At 44.3% G+C, this 23,163-nt stretch overlaps 1 protein-coding gene across 10 annotated transcripts in view; it reads left to right on the top strand.

The window, feature by feature from the left end:
* The window catches only part of MED18 (mediator complex subunit 18), an 89,015-nt gene extending 66,196 nt beyond the window's left edge, over positions 1–22,819 (top strand). For 3 of the 10 annotated variants that reach the window (XM_085647677.1, XM_085647679.1, XM_085647676.1), the window contains exons 2-5: positions 741–841; positions 7,400–7,516; positions 20,484–20,567; positions 21,665–22,819. In XM_085647677.1, coding sequence (XP_085503803.1) covers positions 20,495–20,567; positions 21,665–22,218 — 627 coding nt within the window. In that variant the 5' untranslated portion in view covers positions 741–841; positions 7,400–7,516; positions 20,484–20,494 and the 3' untranslated portion in view covers positions 22,219–22,819. The remainder of the gene's footprint in view (positions 1–740; positions 842–7,399; positions 7,517–20,483; positions 20,568–21,664) is intronic. The other 7 variants (XM_085647673.1, XM_085647674.1, XM_085647672.1 and 4 more) reach the window with 4 other exon arrangements.
* Positions 22,820–23,163: the final 344 nt, after the last annotated feature.

Raw genomic sequence — 23,163 nt, 5'->3', positions numbered from 1 at the left:
TGTTTGATCGCGATCACTTTCGCGGCTGCTTGGCATAGCCAATAGGTCTCGCTTTTGGGACCTTATAAGCATTTAGTTATGCAACTGCTGCATGGCTAAACACTTGTAAGGTCCCAAAGGTGAGACCTATTTGCTATGCCAATGCTTGTTGTGAAATGCAAAGAAGCTGTCAGATTGTATAGATATTGAGGACCTGCAGTGGTTGATTATATTAAAGTCCTACAAGGTTACAACGTGTGACTGATCTTTCCAGTTATTCCATGCTTGTTTTTTTATGTCTATTTTGTTTTGGCTGTACAGTGCTGACTATTGACAACCCTCATGGTAGATATGACCTTAGTGAAGTTAAGAGGTGTAAATTACAGTTTGCTGCTGACCATTGCATATTATGGTTTTAGTATTATTTTGGGCCAGTACAGTGATCTATGGAAGTGCATATCTATATAGTGTCATGGCTAACCATAGGTCAGCCCCTCTTAGCTTACCTGTATATTGAAAGCAGTTTGCCGATTGAGTTGTTTGCAGTTTGTGGGTTGTAAGCTGAGGATTGCGCTTGAGTTGAGACTATTTTCTGGGCCAGTTTCCTGGATGTGGGTGGTGCAGTTTCAACTGTATTTCGAAGTGTATACACTCCTAGGGCTTTCTAATGCTGGCTGGTATTGTTTACTGGTGAATTGGGACTCATGTTAGAGTGATAAGTGCCTACTAGAACTTTTAATGTAGTGCTTTCTTATTCTTAGATAGAAAGGTTTGTATCTAGGCTGCCGCCGAAAAACTCAGAGCAAAATCTGCATGATAGACAACAGGACCACGTAGCAAGGAATCAGAATTTGGTCTTAAGGTAAGTCTCTTTGTGACCTGGTGTCACACATTCTTTACATAAACTTTGTTCAGTATGTTTTGCCTTGCTTTGGAAACTCCACATGGCTGTGTCTGTGTCACTGACTCATTGTCGCAAGCCCAAAACCAGGATTCCAGACATAGCTCACATTCAGATTGGAAGGTCCTCCAGTCAACCGGAGCACATCATAAAATATGGGGAGAATATTGATTGAGGACATAAAAGATGCATTTCATTCAAGGGGGCTAACCGTTACCAAGGACAAATGAGTATGTGTTACTGTGCCCAAAGGTGATCTATCTTTGCAGTGATGGAGAGAACATCGCAAATAGTTCTGCAGTGCTGTATAGATTGATGCTCAGGTAATTTCCATGTGAAGTTGTTGATTTAAAAGCAAGGTTTGGCTAATGCTGCCACAGAAGACATGGGCCAATTGGCAGCTGTCTAGTTTTTAAATTCTAATGACTATTGTCTAACATCACACAGAATATGTTTTTACTGCCTCCCCTATTTCTGGAACCTGGTACCCGCTCTGATTAGAATCTTTGCTGCTTAGGAATGTGGGACATTTTAAAGCTATCATTCAAATCAAGACGGAGGGAGGGAGAAGCAGAGGTCCAGTCAACTTCCTGCATATATTGACCAAAAACCATAAAGCAGAGAGGGGGGAATGAACCACACGTGTCTTGGTACTAGAGACTCTGAAAAAAGGGTTCTTGAGACCCTCAACCACGCTGTCATGACCTGCAGTGTGTGTTTATCTCTGCTTGCGTGATCTGGTGGATAGCGTCATCTTCGGGTATTATCACTCGAGTGTCCTGTTCTTCAAGTGATACTACATGCTCCACCAGAAGAGAGACTGTCTGTGTAACAACAGTGGCATGTGTCTAAAATGATGAGATGTTTTAATAAAAACTGGGTATGGTTAAAAGCTATCTGATGTTGATATGGGCAAATTAGTAGTCCACAACACCTGGTATTCAGGTCGACATGTTTCGGCAAATTTGCACCCTTGCAGGTCTCGCAGCTTTCATCAGGACCATGGTTGTTAAACAGGATACTCAAGTGATAAGACCCGATGATGACACTATCCACCAGATCAAGCGTTTTAAAGCTAGTCTGTTCAACATTATATATCACATTACTGCCACATTTTCCTAGGTAAGTTAGCACTCTAGCTCTTTATTAGAATCCTAAAGTTAACCAAAACAGAGTCTCTGAAATGCCCTACGTGAGAGCGTTTGCATGATTTTGAAAAAATCAAGAGAGGACAGGTTAGATTCGAAAGACATTAAGAAAGAGACTTAAGGTCAGGGCCACTGTAATTATGCGATAGCTGAAGAACAAATTATGCATCACGTTTGACTAAATTATGTGGCAAGAAAAGGCAAATTATGTGTCTTAATGTGGTACATTTGGAGATAGTATTGCATGCAGCCTACAGAGAGAAAATGGCCACCCAACAGCCAAACGGCTGGGGCGCTCTCTGCTGCGCCACACCAATCACAACGCTGCCATTGCAGCATTGTGATTCGCTTAGGGTAGGGGAGGGAGGCTGGCTGGCTGCTTCCTGTTCCTGCAGGAAAGCAGTAGGAACACGTGCAGGCCCCTGCTGCACCATTACACCGGCCAGGAGCGGAGGCGTCGCGATACCAGGCGGTAAGGTATGTTTTATTTTTATTTTTTTATTCCCCACCCGCGAACATCCCCCCCACCGGCGAGCATGTCGGCCGCGGCTGTAGTGTAGGATTGTGTGTTTTGGGCAATGCAACCTCTTATAATGTTATCTTTGACTATCCTTTGCGGAATTGAGATGTATGTCCTACAACTTTCACTGCAGTGTAAATCCTTCTGAGCTGTTTTCGCTCTCCTCCATTTATGCAGTGAGTATCGCCCTAGCTAAAAGCAGCAGCCATCCTGCAACTTCCAAAAACTAGTTCCAGGCTCGCAGTTGGGAAGACACAGGGTGTATACAACACAAAGGATCTTTTCAGTGTGATATTTATTCAGATTTGCAAGCTCGTCCATCACTAGCCGTGGTCATATGTTTATGTGTATGCTTAACGCTTTTCCTTTTTTCAGCATGCATGAAAATTGTCACTTATTTTGATTTCATCCTAGTGTGTATTTCTTTTTCATGGCCTATGGTCGTATTCTTCCTGTCATTGGCTGGAATTGATATTTGTCCTGCTCAGTCCGTGGCCCTACCCCAGCTTCACGCGTCTTTTTGCGCAGTTTAGTTACACTCTGTCAGAGGAGGCTTCCTTGCAAATGCTCCCCTACTGGCACTTTAACCACTGCCAAACGAAGGATGCTTACACCACAGCGGGTACAGCTACCCCCTGCGAGCGCGACTCCTAGAGAGAACAGAAAAACAGCCTGCTGCAGTAGGCAGGCCTTGATGAGCAGTGTCTGCTACAAGGTTACTACCTTTCTCACCACAGAAATCCAAAATACGTAAAATTCATGCTCTTTATTTTAGTCTAAATCTGAATTCAAAAGAGGCTTTTGTGCTGCATTAGAACTCTGGCAGGTCTACGGTGCGCCATGACAGTTTTCCAGGTGCTTTGCTGGCTGCTAAATGGCAGCATGTGACTTCTCCTGAACGATTAGAGCAAGATTTCCTTTTTCTGCAATTGCTAATTCCATTGCCTGCTAGGTAATAGCTTGCATTAGAATGCTCACCGCCAAGAGAGGCACCATCACATTAGGCTTCCTCGTATTACATCTCATGGATGTTAGATAGACTGCAAAGAGCCTCATTCCCAGTGCTCTGGTAATTCACCCGGTAACTCTGCGCCCTACTTTCAGTTTAGAGATACTAAGGTGCTGCTTACTCTGGTCGTGAATTCACAAGGAGTACAAGTGGAACCCTGGGGCTCTACTGACAAATGAGGATTTGCCGTGGGAATCAGGAATACCTAGGTTGATTCCACTGGTAATTTCTCATACGCCCAAGGTGTTTTACCGAAAGATTTCAGCTGCTGGTAGGAGTGTGAGTCACTGGGTGAAACTTAATAAAGTGGAATTCCGGTGGTGCAGGTCTCTTCGATTGATTAGTTAATTGATGAGTATGAACAAAATACACAGACATAGTGGCGTGCATACAGGAAACGTATACAGTGATATTTACTACTCAGACCCATGTTGTCTAGAACACTTGACTGAAGACAATTAAGGGTGAGTGCACTTGTTGCATCGCCATTTTACTGTTGAGCGTACTATAAGATTGCAACACACCATGTGTGAGTGGCTCTACTGTGGCATTGCTTACTCCGAAGATTTTGTTTACCTGAGCCGTGAGCTATAGTCCAATCGATCCACCATGCGCCTGAGTCAATTCTGTCTGGCAGGACATTGTGTGGATTGGATCTTGCATTCTGACGTTTTTTTGGGTGAACTTAATAATTTACCGTTCCTTCGCAGCTTTTATGCATTATGTGTTGTAGTTCAACTTTAGAGGTGCCACTCATTGTACACATCGATATTTGTCGATGAAATTCGAAGTCAGGCAAAACGTAACACCACCTCCTTGGCTTGATCACAGGAAGCCGTGCTTATTTGATTGTCATAGAGCAGATGGACAGCATGTTTTGACCACCTTCCTGTGACCATTCGAGAAGCTGGTGCAAGGGTTTGAGACAAACTGTAGCAGCCTGTCATTGCTTTATTAACCTTCCTGCTTCCTCAAATTTGCTTGAAAATGCACCATTTATCCTCTCTTTTTACCCCATGTAGGTTGTTCGGGCTCGCTCGTTCGCCGCAGTGCAGTACGGCAAACATTTTACGCCCCACCACTTTCAAATGTCTCCATCCACCACTGCTTGCTTATCAGCCGTTATCAAGGCTATGAACTCTGAGCTTGTGCAGAATAATGTGCTGGTAGTGTTAATTACTCTACTATGTGGAGTGTGTCTGAAAATCATGTTGTTGTGCTCTGACTACTGCTGCACCTGTATGTCTTACTCCTGTATCTTGGTCAACATTGGAAGAACCATCAACAAAATAGACTATGCTATCTGGAATAGGATCCTCTGTTGCCTGACTATATTCTTTAGGAATATACTTTGCACAGTCATCCGCATCATCCTCAGAGTGTAATATAGGATGAGCAAAGAATGTAGCAGGATTCACTGTATGACACTTGACAATCTTCAAAGATGGTAGTGATATTATCACCTCATATCCTGACACACACTGTGTAGTTAGAGTAGTCTTAGCCTTCTGAATGATAGCAAACACTGAATGTTCTACATAGAGCGTCAAAGGTGCCTCCTTAACAATGGGGTTCTCTTCTGCACTGCAAGAGCTTGCTCGCAAGGATAATGTCCTCTCATCACTGAATTCAACTGTCCACTAAAATATACAATGGATTATGCCCTAAGGAATATTTCTACAAAAGGACAGCTGTCATCACTTGACCATTGCAACGACAAAAGAGATAAAACGCCTGGTGTAGTCAGGAGTCCCCAAAACTGGGGCATTTGTTATTTCAGTCTTCAATTTTTGGAAAGTCTCCCTCATTTCTGGTGTCCACATTATCTTATTGTTTCTGTCTTTCACATGTTTAATAGAAACCAGCTAAGGCGCCATTTAAAGTGCTGTAACCAAAGACCCATTGTCTCACATAATTACAGAGACCAAGAAACTTCTGCATTCCCTTAACAGTTTCTAGGTCAGTCATTTGACATATAGATGCTGCTGTCTCAGGAGTCACTTGTCGACCAGAAGCTGACAGTAATTGTCCTAAGTAATGGACTTCCTCCTGACAATACTGAACTTTGTCTCTCGCTTGCTACCTTGTAACCTGTCTATGGGAGAGTAACCAAAAGAGACATGGTATCTTTCCTACACTGCTTTTTGACATACTGCTACAATGTACTGTGTTAAACTCAAATACTGAGTCCCACGATAAGAAAAAGCTAACAAATAATGGCTGTCTGGATGGAAAGGAATGCTAAAAAGGCATTCTTGAGATCTATAACAAAGACAAATTTTGCATCCTGAGGAATATTTGTCAAAATGATGGAAAGGTTGGCAACAATTGGAAATTCTGGTTTTACTACATCATTCAGGGAAGCCAAGGTCTTGAAACGTACGCCAGGTATTACCCTCGTTAGCAGATTAATTGGGATGTTACAGGGAGATACTCGAGGGTAAGTCAATCCTTGCTCTAGTGAGGCCTGTATAGTAGCTGCGATGCTCTCATCTGCTTCTTTAGAAAAAGGATACTGTCTCATGCTAGGAAGAATAGCACCTTCCTTTAGTGTAATTCTGAATGGTGTATATGTACAAATACGGCCTACACCATGGAGACCCTTAGTCCATACGGTGTCTGATACATGGGAAAGATCTGCATCCCTAACAGAATCAAAAGCTGTACCTCATGTGGGTGTCCTTACTTCCAATACTGTCCTCAACGGTATGTCATCCTGAAAGACTACAATTGTTTTCTTGGACTCATGATCAAACAGTTCATCATCCAGTATTTCCCCAACCATTTACCTGGCTCAATGGATATTATTATTATTAATATTTATAGAGCACCTGGCTACCCTTAGGCATCCCCGCGCGATCAGTGACAAGCAGAGCAAAAGATGAACTAATTAAGGCAGACTCTGAAAAAACCAAGTCTTCAGCTGCCTCCGGAAGAAAAGATGGTGAATAGTTGCACGCAGCTGGACGGGAAGAGTATTCCATAGTTTGGCAGCGTTGTGAGAAAATGTGCGACCACCTGATCGTACTCTCTTAATTTTTGGTATCACTGCCAGAAACTGGCTGGCTGACCGGAGACATTTTGTTGGGTGGTAGAAGGTCATAAGAGAGTGATTTATCTTGGGACCTTTTCCCCCAAAGTGTTTTATGCGCTATGCAGAAAGCTTTCAACTTGATCCGTTAGTTTATTGGCAGCCAGTGAAGTTTTTTTAGGACTGACTTGACTGATTGCCGATAGGGGGTGTGATACAGCAGCCTGGCTGCACAATTCTGTGCCACCTGTAGTTTCCTTATAGTGATATAACAACGTAAAAGAGAGGGGCTCTCTGCCGCAAATAGGGGTAGAGCACCAATAGACAAAAGTCAAGAGAAGAATTCCCCTATTTGGCACGTCACCAGGTAAACTCACAGATTCTTACTCACAACCAAACAATCAATCACCAGAACAAACACCATAATCTTGACCAAATCTGGACTCGTTGTAATTAAAAATTTCTATATTTTATTAGAAACAATGACATAATAAAAACATTTTTATATAGTAATCACAAGACAATAAAGTCGGCGCCTGATATTGTGTTTGTTGGACAGTACACAAATGAATCACATCAGAATATAAAGAATGTACAGTAAAAAAATATACAGTAAAAATATACACTAAAACAATTTCATCCTAAAAACCATTTGTAAACACAGGGAGAACACACGTAAGAAAGATGTTTTCTAATCAAAATACAAAAGGAAGACAAATGACCTAGATCAACTATTCTCATTACAATGGATACTTAATGTTTGATTTTCTCGGAGAACAGATGTCATTCCAATCTATCGTCTCCCTTTTAGGTTGCGTCGACGCGTTTCGGTGGAGAACTAAGGATAGAAGACCACCTTCTTCAGGACAGTTAATTATGATCTCCCAAAGTATAGAAAATCTTATATTTTAGCCAGTACATCCGAACGGTAGGTACTCGTAGATTCCTTCCCTTATATTTCTTTGCGGGAGTACGATAGATTCATAGGGAACATAAGGGTACAAGCCTCTTAATCTGCCATCCTATGTATCCGTGTTAAAATGGGCTCGTGATATGAAGGTAGTAGGACCGGTTTAAATAAAAACAGGGAACATTCCCGTCTCCGCTGCCTTGGGGACCAGGTCAAGGTTCTAAGATTTCCACGTTCTGCAACGGGAAATCTTTGGAATCTCGAGAATACTTGCACAATCGAGATCCAACTAATACATCTGTTAATGAAGTATGGATATTTAGGACGGGCATGCTCTTAAAACAATAGAGTATTCCCTTACCTCAGAGATGTTTTATAGACGGGAATGTTCCCTGTTTTTATTTAAACCGGTCCTACTACCTTCATATCACGAGTGGAAAGCTTTAATCCCACTCTGCTAGTATGCGGACTACCATGGGAGCCAGGTTCAGACAATTATTGATCCGATACAGTTTGCATAACCCCATTTCAAATATATCTTGTGTAGAACTACAGATGCTACTGGAATGCAGCGGCTAATCCACTTGTGAACTGTATGCACTTCCATTCATTTTAAGAATAATCAATGCCTTTAAATGCCAAATCTTTGCTCTTCCCCCATGCACTCTTGCCCCTTCTGTAGACACACTGGTCCTCCTATCCTTACCCTCTCTGAACACTCACTGTCTTCTGCCCATTCTCGTCACACACTCCTCTCGGCTCCCAGCACCTACTATTCATACACAGATTCTTTGTACCCACCTGGAACAAACCCTACCTTCTCTGCTCACACATTGCCCAGTCTGTTCATTCACTGCCTTCCTTTTCTACCCCTTCTACTCACACACAGCCCGTTCTATTCATACACTGCCATCTCTGTTCCATACCCCTTCCACTCCCTGCCAATCTGAACATTTCCTGTCCTCTTCGCTTTTTGTCACTTTTCAACACACTCTGCCCACTCTACTTTCTTTGCTCTAAGTCATAGTTTAAAATAATTTGTCACACCTCTGTGGATCATTTTTCTCTCCCCCCTCCCCTGTGCTGTGGCTTCTGTCCTCTACCTGTTCTGTCTCCTTTCTGTATTCTTTCCGCTCTGACTGTCCCCTCCCCTTTCTCTCAACTCTCGCCTACTTTCTTCTTCGCCGTTTAACTTCCCTCTCTACTTTCCCTCACCAGACGCTTCATTGAGTCACCTTCTCTCTATATATTCTTTATTACGTCTCTTTCTGTCTTACACCTTCTCCTTCTTATCTTCCCTTGTGTCTTGACCTTTCACCTTACCGCGCGTCCTCCTTTCTTAGTTGTACCTGCTTCTCCAGGTCATTGGCGCCCATAATTTCCAACTCCTCTAATCTACGCACCTCCATTAGCTCTTGTCCTCTCACCTGTCTCATCTTCTCCACGCTTCATTTTCATAGCGCATCGTTTTACTCTACAGTCTCCATTGGCTGGCATGCTCAGCCCCGTCACTCTCCCCTCTGGTTTTGCTCTTGTCCATTTTCTCCTCTTTCCTCCCTCTCCCCAGCCTCTTCCGCTACCTCACATTACTCTTGCTATAAATTACGCTTGTGCCCTATACTTCCACTGCATTCTGCTCCTGAAGCTCTGTTTTGAGTACTATTAATTGTATAATTGTAACACCCATTATTTACAGCGCTTAGAAACAACTGCAGTATAGTCCGAGACACTATATAAAATCAAGTTCTTTCTGCCAGTCCTTCCCTCAATCCACCTCTTTCCTCACCCCATCTCCTGCTTTTCAGTACGTCTCTCTGCCCCGCCCTCCCTCTTCTTCTCTTCATCTCTTGCCCTCTCTTCCCTCTCCTCCCTTCCTGTCCCCTTCTTTCCGTCCTATCATCTGGCGAAACCCAGTCTGACTCATTACAAATGGTTTACAAACGGTGAACAACATTCCGCTGTTTGATCTTTTCTGTACCTATTGATATTATTTACTTTATCATTTATTAAAGTTCATATTTCCTAATCCTATCCAAAATACCAAACCATTGAGGACAAACGAGAGAACTGTCTCTACCTTGCTCAAGTTACATTTTAGGCAGTCCTAACGACCTGCTTTGTTCAAACACACCTTCTCCTTGTGTGATCCTGATATATTCAAACATTGCAGCACTTATGAATGACTAATTCTTCAACTATAAGATGACAGCATTTCAGAGTCATTCAAAACATGTTCTTTGATGTATTCAACAAATGTTAGCATATACAAATTCTTTTAAAGTAATGTGACTTATAATATGTATTATACCAAATTCTATAATTCTCATTTTGCACATCCACAATACTTCACCTTGCCTTAGGCATAGTCTCTTATTGCTTCCACCTTCATGGGCTGCAATATGTTCAACTAAATGAAACCAAAATGTGCATCCTTTTGGATGTACTTCTTGAAAATGTGTTGCCAGCAGATAGCTCGAAGTTACCATTTTTAATCACTCTGTGATGTTACTGGATGTATTGTTTGAGTGGTCTCACACTATTTCCAATGTATACTAATTAATGCAGCTTCACCCCAGTGTGCAATAAGGTTTCACCAGCATATAAAACAAACATTGGCATAGCCAATAGGTCTCGCCTTTGGGACCTTATAAGTATTTAATTCTGCAGCACAATATCCTTGGTGCAACATTCACTGTTGCATGGCTAAACACTTATAATGTCCCAAAAGTGAGACCTATTGGCTATGCCAATGCTTTTTCCTTCATCCCGCCAAGAAACTGAGCAGGGTCCTTATTCGGCTTTATTGATTGAGCCATGAGGGACCTGATGTCTGGCCTTTCAGGATAACTTTTCCTCTACTGATCCCATACTACTGTCCTAAGTTGAATGGGATGAGCAAGCTATCTCCTATGGCCTAGGATGCCTCTCAACTTCACATTACAGGGGATACACAGGGGCATGGCCTTGGTACTTCGTTACCAGGTACACCAAAGTCCCATTAGAGGAGGAGGCTGGATGGATATAACTGTAAAATCACATTGGTCCTTGATGTTAGAAGATATGAGAGGAGTGCTGCTCTGCCAACTGCTGCCCAGTTTTGTCTTTTCTCCTTTTTTAGGTCTCGCCTAGCGCAGCGCGCATGCGCTGCACTAGGAGAGGGCCTCTTGCAATCACTCCAGACTTTCACTCGTACGTGTGGCGGCCTGCAGCTTGCGGAAGCGAGAAGGGGCGCGCGGGGTGCCATCTGTTCTGTATCATGGTCGCTTTCACTTTAGCGGCCGCGTGGCTGCGCTTGTTTACTTCCAGTGAATAACTGTGTTCAGTCACGAGTCAGCAGTTTTACCAGGCAATTTTGTTCATGTTTGATGGATTACTGTAGGGCCTTTCTGTGTATTTCAACTATTGTTTTCTTTCCATTCACTGAAATTCCATTAATGATGCCAGTTCTGTGGAACTTTGATGTATGTAATGCGTCTCTTATGAGAAAGCGCAGGTTGCCGTCGCAGCAAATGTATATACATATGCATTCTCTTGCGGCACTTTAGAACGGTAGCTTTGAAGTCATTACCTTTCGAGCTGCCCCGCCTGCAGAGTGCGCATGACTACTGCTTTAAAACACAAAAGTGTTTAAATCGTGAGTTGATACGGCCGATTGGCCAGGCCTATTGAATTTGGAGTTGATGGACCAGGTTCGAGTCCCGGCGTCAATTCAACAACCTGTTATTCTGCGCAAATCACGTAATACCCCCCAAAAAATCATATTTTATTAAATGTAATCTGGCCCTATTTAAAGGCTCTAATGCCTCTGGGTCAAGTTCGCACTTAATAAAAGTACAAAAATAAATTACCTTCACGCGCCGATAGTTATAGTTTCGTAGCTGGCTCGTGCCTTCCAAACGGCGTTCGTGCTACATTAGGACAAGTAGGCAGCCTTTTTCACCACAAGGGTGCACCAGATTACATCATAATGCCTCAGCTGTGATTTTGTTGCTAGAAAAAACTGAGCACCACAACAGCAAAAATGTATTATGCTTGGGCTCCGAAGCTTCTCGGGACACATACATTCCCATAAAGAAATCAAGTCCCCGGTGATTCAGCCACGTGGTATGCTTCTATATTCCCTGCGTGTGCTGAAGTCTGATAACCAGTAAAAGGGCGCCATGTGACTACATTCTGGGCCCTCCTCTTCTTGTTTGTGGCTGGAGGACATCGAGATGGGCTGGAGAGCCGAGCCAGAGCCTAGCCAAGGCACTGGGTAGGCTATTAGAGCCCGTGCACTAGCCCGCCCTGAAAATGTTTGGTATGTCAATAATACAACATACATCACATAAAACATGAGACACTCTCTCCAAAACTTTAAAAAATGTATTTAAGTAACAGGTGATAGCTTTGACATCAATTTCATATTTTAGCACTGCACTGTAAAGTACTTAAAAGCTACTTATTACATTTCATACATGAACTATCAGTGAGCTAAGAGGCAAGACAATTGTCAAGTAAGCCTTGTCCTGGCTCAGATTATCACAGAGCAACAATATAGTCTATTAAATCAAACACCATCGGCTTTTGTACATCTTAACTCGTGTATTTGAAAGTGCTTTCATACGTGAGGATCAAAAAAAGTTGTTTTTGTGAAATAAAATATTTGCCAAAGATCAAACGTTTTAAATGGGGAAGCCGCAATTTATCCAGGTTTTGTGGTTTCACTTTATCTAAATCAACCAGTAAATGGGTATCCATTTCTCTTTCCTTGTATTAAGGCTTTGTTTTTATTTCTTAGGGCATTTTTTTTTATATATCACTAACACAACCCAAAGGTATTGGAGTGCTTTACATGAGAACCAGTTATGTTACACATGGTCACTTTCACTGATTATAGGCATGGTAATATTAAGTGATCTGCCCAGAAATCACAGGATGTTGACCTGACACCGAGACTCAATCCTGGTTTCCCAGTTCCAAAATTGGCAGCTCTAGATATAATGGAACATTGTGGGTAGAGCGAGGGAGGCAGTCAGAAGCCACATGAAAGCTCGGCTCGTTATGGGCTCGAGGTTCCAACAGAACGTCGAGCTGAGCCAGAGCCAGCTTCAGACTCGAGCTTGCAGTGCCTCGCCCACATCTAGGAAGAGATACTACACGGTTTGAAGGGAGTATTAAAAGGCATTTATCAGATTAGGGTGCACTCTTTCAGCTAGTTAAAATTCTCATAATTAACAAAGTAGTGAGTCGAATTGTAGCTCTTCATCAATTCACATACTCTGAACCAAGTGCTAAACCTAAGTAGATCATGGGGGAAAAGCAAAGCCAGAAGTCACAGGAAGTCTGTTCTGGTGAGAAGCAGCATGCAATAACCTGTTTTAGCATGTCGAAAAAAGGAAATATTTAAAATAATAACATCCCATGAAGTACATATTGTAGGTCCCATTCACAAAGCCATTGGCACATGGATGTTTAACTTGCACCAACAGATGATTTGGTATAAAAGTACGAATTCATAGCTTGGCATTCCCGAGAGGTGGTATTATGTGTGAAAATGCATTTACTTAAGCATGATATTCTCTGCAGTGAATGAAGGCTCAGTATTACAGAATGGAAGTGTGCTCACACCTACAATGGTAAAAGTGTCCAGCTGCTCACAGTCCAGTGCTTAATTTGAGCTGGTGGTTTCCAGTGCTCAGCACAGGCACATAATTGGTTTCCGGTGCTCAGCACAAGCACCCAATTGTCAATACCATACTTTTTTATGTTTTATTTTTCAAAAACCTTTATTGAGAAACTTGCACATTAAGTTACAAGGTATGCAGGCGGGGATCCGCAAATAAAGAGGAACAACCACATCTGTTACACACATCATAGGAACATATTGTACATTAGTAGCCCACAACAGTACGTGATGTGAGATGGGGCGGGAAGGATATGGAGTAGCTCCCAGGAGAGGCAGGGTGCAGGCGGGAAAAGCCGCAGAGAACCAGCAGTGCGCGGAGGTGGGGAAATAATCCTCCCATGAGCCAGCACCGACGGCCGCCGCGGGCGATGAGCCAGCAGGGAGCGCCGGAGAGGGCAGAGTGCCTTGACGTAGGAGGTATGAAACAAGGCGACCCCAGATGTCAAGCGGCCGGCAAAATGCCGGCGTCCGGTCCCAAAATTAGAAAAGTAGCGCCTGGCAATGCGCAGCATCCTCAAGCCAAGCATTGACTTTGGGTGCGGGTCTCCTACCCCAATGCATGGCGAACCTGCTTCGTGCGAGAACGAGCAGCATAGCAGTGAGCCAACTGGAGGCGTCAGGACAGTGTTTCACAAAGCCTAGGAGGCAGATCAGTGGGTCCAGCATGACAGGCGCGGAGGTGATCTCAGTGATGACGGTGCACTCCTCGCGCCAATAAGCAGAGACTTTGGGGCACATCCAGGCCAGATGAGAAAAGTAGGCAGCGGGGGCAGAGCATCGCAGACATCTATCGCTAGAAACGAGACCTATTCTATGCAGCTGAACAGGGGAGCGGTACAGTCTATGCAGATATTTAAAATGTATGAGGCGCAGGCGGTAGTTAGGGGACAGACGTTTGGTCTGCTTGCAACAATACAGCCAGACCTCCTGAGAGAGATCGGTGCCTAGGTCCACGCTCCAGGCCATGCGCGTGCGGTCAGCTGAAATCGGGGATACCACCAGTGTAAGAGCATAAAGTCTGGAGACCAATTTGCGGGGGAGGCGGAAGTGTATGCAAGGTCGAGGGCAGCCATCGAAGGAGGGGGCTGGGGAGACGTGGGGTGCAGCTCCCGGCAGGCCGCTCTAAGTTGGTAATAGATGCAAAAAGAACTATTGATGGACAGAATGCAGAACAATGTCATACATTCACCCCAGTACAGAGATCTGGGCCTAAATCCATTGTTTTTCTGCTCACCATGCCATTCCAGTTTGGACCCAGCCATATGCAAATCAGTCTTGATCCTGTGCCCAATGGGAACAGTCCAGCCCGAACTGCCAGGCCAGGTCCTCCCTGGACTGGAAACAAGCATTCTAGGACCGGTTTCGGGGTTTCACCCCTCTTCAGCCAGGATAGCTTGATTCCAGTGGCATGGAGAGCACGGGACTCACGTCTGAGCATACTTGTCCCACTCGGGGTGACAAATGCAAAAAGAACTATTGATGGACAGAATGCAGAACAATGTCATACGTTCACCCCAGTACAGAGATCTGGGCCTAAATCCATCGTTTTTTTGCTCACCATGCCATTCCAGTTTGGACCCAGCCATATGCAAATCAGTCTTGACTCTGTGCCCAATGGGAACAGTCCACCCCGAACTGCCAGGCCAGGTCCTCCCTGGACTGGAAACGAGCATTCTAGGACCAGTTTCGGGGTTTCACCCCTCTTCAGCCAGGATAGCTTGATTCCAGTGGCATGGAGAGCACAGGACTCACGTCTGAGCATACCCGTCCCACTCGGGGTGACAAATGCAAAAAGAACTATTGATGGACAGAATGTAGAACAATGTCATACATTCACCCCAGTACAGAGATCTGGGCCTAAATCCATCGTTTTTTTGCTCACCATGCTAGTGTCCATGGGGCCGGACTCGGCTGGAAGAGAAAAAAAGTCGCCGGCAGGGGAGAGGTCTGACAGCGTGGACAGCCCCAGGCCAGTCACGCATTTTACCATCCCAGCCATATGTAGTGAAGGGAATGCTGGGTTGTATGCAATGGGCATGGCGTTGGCAGAGGGCAAGCTGGGCTCCGAGATCTGGCGGTTAATCAAAAGGCGAGCTGTAGGGAGAGAATAGAGGAGGTGGACTTTGCGCAGAAATACCAGGCCTTTAGCCTAAGCGAGGGAGAAGGTAAAAGAGGAAGGGCCACTCGAGTGTCAAAAGCTTTGGTGGTGTCTACAAGGGCAGCCACGGCCGGAAGAGCGGGGTTGATTTGGTAGAGAACAGCGGATATATTTCGGAGATTATGCGACATGGCACGGCCAGGGATGAAACCGAACTGGTCTGGGCGAGCTATCAGGGGCATGAGAGGAAGGAAGCAGGAGGCCAGCAACTTGGCGAAAATCTTATTGTTGGTGTTGATGAGCGATAATGGGCGGTAAGAGTCAAGGAGCTCGAGGGACTTGTCCAGTTTCAGGAGCAATGTTAGCAGCGCTTCACGTAGTGACGGAGGGAAGTAGCCACACTCAAAGGAGTCGTTATACATAGCGGCAAGGTATGAAACGAGAAGAGGCGCAGAGGTTTTGTAAAAGGACGCAGGTGGACCGTCGGAACCCGGGGCCTTATCACCGGCTAGGCTATTGATCGCTGCAAGGATTCCCTCCTTAGTAAAGGGTTCGTTGAGATATTCTCGATGGCTGTTACCCAGCCAGAGGAGCTCTAGAGTGTCGAAATATTGGTCAAGGATTTCGTGCAAAGGGACAAATCCAACAGTGTAGAGTTGAGAGTAAAAGGCGGTGAACCTAGCCACCACCTCGTCAGGAGAGGCTGTTTGTTCCGGACCTTCGTCTTGGAGCGCTGTAATATAGGAGGCGGCATGAGGCCATCGCAGGAGATTGGCTAAAGGCTTGCCCGGGCGATCCCCCTCACCAAAGCAATGCACCCTCGCCTCCCTGCCCAGAAAGGAGAATTTCTATCGGCCTCATCATTAAAATCGGAAAGTTTACCCCAGAGCTGCACAAGGATGTCGTGGGAAGGGCTTAGAGAGTGTAAAGTGTCAAGAGACTTAATTTCTCCCTCCAATCGTTCGAGGGTACCCTGAATAGAGCGCAGGATGCCAGCCTGCTTGGAAATACTCGCCCCGAATCACCACCTTGAAACCCTCCCAGAATGTGTAAGGGGAGTCAACGGAACCAGCGATAAGATCAAAATAGTTCTCGATAGCGGTTTGGATCTCGTCGCAAAACACCGAATCACGGAGCGTGTTGGGGGGCAGCTGCCAGGCAAACATGCGCTGCTGGGAGTGCGGGGGGGGGAGCAGGCTGAGGCGGACTGAAGCGTGGTCAGAAAGGGTACGCGCCATGTGCTCCACAGAGGTGACCCATGCGAAAGCATCCTGAGTGGTGATCCAGAGGTCCAGGCGGGACCAGCAGCCTAGAAAACCCGTAACGTAAGTGCCCTCGCGTGCTTCCCGGTGAGTGTGCCGCCACGCATCAAGCAGTGAGTTGTCGGATAGTATGGAATGCAGGAGAGATGTATCGCGCGAGTGCAGAGCACGAGGTCCAGAGCGATCAAGAGTGGCAGAAGGCCATGTTGAAATCGCGCCCCCCAAAGCCGCGCTGCGGGGCCCAGGGAAGAGATATGTCGCCATACTTGCGCAAAGAAGTCAGGGTCATCGGAGTTGGGGCCATATACCGCTGCCAGGATCAGGGGTTGGGCCAGGAGAGTGCCATGCAGGATGACGAAGCGCCCCTCGGGATCTGCAATAACCTGGGATGTGTGCCAGGGAAATCCCCTGCGCATGAGGCTGGATACCCTGCTTGAGTAACTAGAATAGAAGGAGGAGGGAATTTCGCCCCAATGTCTAGAGTGAAGCCTAGCAGCAGTCAGGGGTAACAGGTGGGTTTCCTGGAGGAAACAAATGTCAACTTTGTGTCGGATGAGGTGGGCATGTACTAGGCGGATTGTCAATACCATACTTAGAACAGTCCACCACATGGTGGCACTGCTCATCTAATTTGGAGATGAGCAGAACAACGGTAATTTAGGACTACAATTTACGTCCATGTACCACCTCCCTTGACGCTAATTAACGCGAAGCAGTGCTTTGCGCTACTTTTAGGGTACCTTACAGGGCTAAACAAGTTTTGCGCTGGAAATTAAATTCCCCAAAACACATTTTGTGCTGGTTAGCATCACTTTTGTGACACTAATCCAGCGCAAAATGTTTGAAATTCTACCCCTGAGTGTCATTCCATCTTAAACACTCTGCTCAATTATTGAAGAAAACCTCAAACACACTGTGGAACCATCAGTGTCCAAGCAGAAGTGGAGGAGAAGGTGCCAAACCCAAGCGTCCACAACACCAAGAAAGACCTAACTCTAGAGGCTGCTAGGTAAATCAACAAGCATTGGCATAGCCATTAGGTCTCACCTTTGGGACCTTATAAGTGTTTAGTTATTCAGCACAATATCCTTGATGCAACAACATCAACTGTTGCATGGCTAAACACTTATAAGGTCCTAAAGGCGAGACCTATTGGCTATGCCAATGCTTGTTGGTTATGTGTTTATTGGGCTTCTTTACCTAAAAATAGGAATGTGTAGCTTTTTTTTAGCATTTTGACTGTAATACATGCTCTGGCATACAACTGTCATATGTTTACAATTAAAATTATGTACTGTATATATGAGGTATATGCTCTTACTGTATATTGTAAGTGTATCTCGAGATAAAAATAAGTTAAAAAAAATATATAAGTTGAATGGGGAACCATCATACCTAGTATCAGTGAGTGTAACATTCCTCCAGGCTTAGTCTCATCTCCTATAAGGGAGCTGAGTAAACCTTTTGTCCCCTACTACCAAGGTAATGCCTGCCGTTTGCTTTTCAAAAGCTCTAATCCCTTTCCCTGTTCCCTCTGTAAGTGGTGGTAATAACTTTTTAAGATACTCCTTGTCCATTTGTGGCCAAGGAACATAATGAGGTGCCAGAGGTCCCTTGTGTATCAGGGGCATCTGATATATGGGAGTGACAGAATGTTGGGGGTTGTGCTGCCTGGCATATTTTTGTCATCTGTGCAAACCTTTCCTCGTGTAGGGGTAATACCAATCTAGATCTCCTTCACCATAAAGAATGCAGTGCTCAGCATGTGCCATGTCATGTAGATCAAAGGTTCCTTCTCGTGGTCATGTGCTCATCTGTGGAGCTAAACCTTCAGTCCATCCTGCTAAATTTCCCTTATATAGGGTACAACATTGTACCAGCAGTTTTCTCCTTCAGCAACTATCTCAGTAGGGGTGAGATCAGTGCTGTGCAAAACTGATGGTACACTCATCTGATATGTTGGTCTAATATGTAGTGTCAATCCTCCCTTATCTCTGCAAGACCCCATCCTGGGGGCTGGCTGGCTAGGTTCCTGAAAACCGCAACCGCTCAAGCTCAGTTGCACGGGGTTTCCTAGTTCTAGAGAACATATTCTGTTCTCCTCCTCTAGTGTTGGTGCGATTAGGAAATCCCATAGCTCCCTTTGTATGGTTAAAATCAATAAGGGGCCTTTATTGAATTTTAATATCATAAATAGAGCACCTAGCTTCTGGAGATCGAAGTATTTCACCCATGTTGTCTACACGCCTATGTATTGACTCTACCCTATTTGACATCATCCCAACACTTCATGAATCTGTCCAGAAAGATAATCACAATGTTTTTCTCTCCTCACTTCCCTCACATCCCTTCTGTCTTCAATTTTTTATACCAATTCCTGAACGCTTTCTGGTGAAACTATTCCACTCCCCTTCTGCCAAGGTGGTACATTATCTTTAGCTCTTCTAAAATCTTCATCTCTTTCTTGGGATACTGGCCATACTAACAGCCCTGTCTACATAGTCATTCCATCTAGCGTCATCTGCATCTCTCCGTTGTGGAGTAGACATTAGCTCCCTAGCTATCCTTCCTGTTGCATCTATTACGGAAGAGAGATGCAATGTGCCTGATGAAACATGCGACTGATCGTCACTGTCTCCTGCTCTTCACCTCTGCCCTCCTGGGGAGAAGCTGGTTCTAAATACAGTGTAAATCGCGCTTCTAAGTGTCCTGAAAACTGAGAGTCACCCACCCTTACTTACTGTCTGGGAATACTCGTGTGTCTTGGTTTTGACATCTGTGGAGCAATTTTAAGGGATCCCTTTGGGGATTGTGAAGGGGTCTCAACTTCAAAGGATTCTCAAATCCTACTGCGGCTTCCTGTAGCTGTATCAGTGGATAAATACCATGTACCTTAGGGGAAGTACCCATTGAATCATAGGGAGGCGGGGAGCTGACTGGGTACTAGTGGAATCAACATTTAAGGAGTCCTTTGATTTCTCATTAAAAAAACTCACCATATAGCTAAGGTGGCTTCTCGCTTCTGCAATTCAGTTCCTGCATATTACTCTTTATGGCTCGAAAAATCATTTAATTTTTACTAGACCTGCAGGTCTACTAACCTAACTAAATTTACTCGACCTAACTGAAATGCACTTGACCTCAGTTTCTGGAAGTGGAGCAAATCTGTCAAGTTAACAAGATTTAAAGGCATTTTTATTGCACATTCATTTTGTGAGCAACAAAGATGCCTTTAAATGTTGCTGTCTTGTCACATTTTCTCTGCTTTCAGAGACAGAGGTCAAAAGTCAGTTTACCTTTCTACTCCCCAGTAAGGGCGAGTAGGACCTAAAAATAGCTCGGCCTAATTGAATCTGGCTCGCAAATGTGAGTGGGCGAGTGGATTTTTCGAGCCCTGCTCTTAAGTTGTGTAACAATGTGCTCTAATATTTTGTCATCAAATGTCTGTTCCTTTGGCTAGGGATACATGTGCTTCTGAGTGGCCTTAAACCACTCCTGACAATATTTTTTTTATTTTTTCTGGTCACATGGAAGGTCTTTTGCATGTGAACTTATCATTCAATCAGTGAGTTAAGGGCTCGACCTTTAAAAGATCTTGCAGATGCTGGGAAGTGATAGGTGCTGTTTGACAACCAGATGTACTTGTCCCTAATGAACCAGAGACACTAATATATTTTCCCAAAAAGAGAACGTGGAAGGATCTGGGATCTTCCTGCTCTAGTTACATTGTAAAAATCTTTGGTCTTTATCTTTCGGATTTTAATACCTGAGGTGTATGTTGATAATGGAATAGTTTACTACAGTTTAAAGGGGAAGGGCACAGTTAAGTAAATGTAATCCATACCTCAGTAAATATTGATCTATTATCAATCATAGTCATGGAGATTAAGTTTTTTTAAATTTTTTGTTTTAATTCTGCTTTAAATTTATTACGTTGTTTTTCCTTTTCTGTTTCAGGCATATACACTATGGAGGCCCCCCCTGTAAGTGTGATGCCAGTATCTGGAGGTGCCATTAACATGATGGAATATTTACTACAAGGTAAGCGATACCCTTGCTCTCCTACCATCCTCGTCCACATGAGTGTGGCTCATGGATCCTTTACTGCTTGCCAAGTTTCTAAACCTTAATTTAGCCGACTGTGGCAATTCACTGCATATTTTTATGACTCCTGTCCATCTAAGGTTTGCATGTTTCACAGTGATGGGGGGAGTGGAGGGCGAGTTAGATAGATGTCTTAAAGATCGAAAAAGAAGATAACCATAGTAAAAAGACTCCATTTTTAAAAAGATGCTGGCACCTATAATTCAAGGCCACTATAAAAGGCTGGAGATGGTGGCTTATGGAAATGGGTAAAAGCATTTAGGATAGACTACCAACAGAGGTTGGGGATACCAAAACACTGAACACATTTAAAGATGTAGCCCAAGACTGAAACCCTGAGAAATCAGCCTGAAGTTTGAGGCCATACTGGCTCCGTGTATGAAAACAAGGCAAAAAATGCAGGATTGTGAGGACCTCGTGGGCTCTGTGTGCTGTCGCTCTGTCTTGATTTAGATATTAATTCTATCTCTGAATATGCCAAATGTAGTTCTGGGCTTCTGAGGTGCTCAACGGTTGAGCATAAATGGAATCTTTGGGAGCAGAGATGGAAAGAGAGTAAGTAAATTGTGTCTCCAGCCTGTAACGATGGGTCATTTTATTAAATTTAGGCACTGTCACTGGTAACTAATTAATCCTTTTGTATGCATGATTTAATAACTAGAAAGGATTACAGAAACACTACCTCTTTTGAAAAATGTTGTGTAGCACTTATTAGTGGTTTTCATACTACCTCCGAGCTCATCTAGTTTGTGTATTTGAGGCAATTGATGCATTGTTACACAGTGATTTTTGTATAGTTGCATAAGTTTGGTTAAGCAGATAAGTGTAATGTAGAACTCTGCATCCTACCACTTTACCGCTAGACTATTAGTGGTCCTCTAGTTTATAACCGCTTCAGTGAAAGATGTTAAGAAACACACCCACTCAAACCCCTCGCTTTTAAGAGAAAGCTTAATCTTTTCTTTGGAAAAAAACATTTCAATATGAATGTGAATATACTTTAATAAAGTGGATTGTCGTTTCTGTTCCATCAGGAAGCGTCTTGGATCAAAGCCTTGAGAGCCTCCTGCACCGACTTCGCGGCCTCTGTGACAACATGGAGCCTGAAACTTTCCAAGACCATGAAATGGTTTTTCTGCTGAAGGGCCAGCAGGGCAGTCCTTTTGTTCTGCGGGCAAGGCGCTCCATGGATAAACCCAGTATGCCCTGGCACCTCCGCTATCTGGGTCAGCCTGAGATGGGGGACAAGAGCCGGCATGCACTAGTGCGCAACTGTGTCGACATTGCCACATCAGACAACTTGACAGAGTTCTTGCTGGAGATGGGCTTCCGCCTAGATCATGAGTTTGTGGCCCAGGGGCATATCTACCGGCGGGGCAGCATGAAGCTTGTGGTGTACAAGATCTTCCGCTTGCTAGTTCCAGGGAGCACAGACAGCATTGAGGCACTGTCCCTCTCTTATCTGGTGGAAGTGAGTGTGGTGGCCCCTGCTGGGCAAGATGTCCTCTCAGATGAGATGCGTAATTTCGCAGAGCAGCTGAAACCTCTTGTTCACCTCGAGAAGATTGACCCCAAAAGAGTAATGTGAGTGGAGGTGCTAAGGAAGAGGATATCCTCTCTGAAGGGTGGATACCATTTGCAATGGAACTACACTACCAGTGGAGCAGATCATTAACCATGGGGGTGGTGAAAGTAGTGAGCTGTGATTTGGGAAAATAAACTGTGGGGATGGGAATAATACAAGATGTGAGGTAAGGGAAAATGGTGCACGCCTTGGGCGAAGAGGCTTTTGGAACACAAACCATGTTATGGTATGAGTCATGGGTGAAGAAAGTTGATAGTGGAACAATACAAGTCAAAAGGGAGCAAGGACAGGAGTATAGGGGAATTACATGGATTTTAGGGGGGAGAATCCAATTGTGACACAGGGTTAGTCAATAGATTGAAGAGTACCTCAGTGGAGTGTTCTGGAACCTTGTGAATGATTAAAAACCACCACTGACTAAATCCAGCTTTAGCCTTCTGAAGAATATTGAAAATAATGAAGGGAAGAGCAAGGACATGTTTAACAATGCTTTTCAAGCTGTAAATGTGGCTCAACGCAATGATGTAGAGACTCACAGTGCCTGAGCATGACCTAGTGTGGACATGTGTTCTCACAATTAAAGTTTTATTTTCATATTTTTCAACTGCTGATGTGTTTGTGAATCTTCCAGTAGATTGTGCCTCGACCTCTGTTAATAGTGACAGTACTGTGGCAGGTTCTAGTGCTGTGGTCTGTTCTTTTAATGGCGCTAAAAGCCCATGCATGAATACTTTTAAGACCGCTTCCATTCAAGGGTTTGCCTTCGGCTTCACAAGCTGTTGATTGAGGCATTAACCTCGATAACGTTAGTGTTACAAAGTCATAATGTGCAGTTTTCGATTAAAACTTAAATTATTATTCTAAAAAAAGCTGACAATGAATTTGAACATTCTTCTATTGGTGACGTGCCAATTATGGATGTCAAATGTTCATAATCACTTGGTGTTC

This window comes from Triturus cristatus, chromosome 3_2, assembly GCF_964204655.1.
Source record: "Triturus cristatus chromosome 3_2, aTriCri1.1, whole genome shotgun sequence".
NCBI classification, from domain to species: Eukaryota; Metazoa; Chordata; class Amphibia; order Caudata; family Salamandridae; genus Triturus; species Triturus cristatus.
Note: the sequence above shows the minus strand (reverse complement) of the source record. Positions and strands in the feature narration are given on the sequence as shown.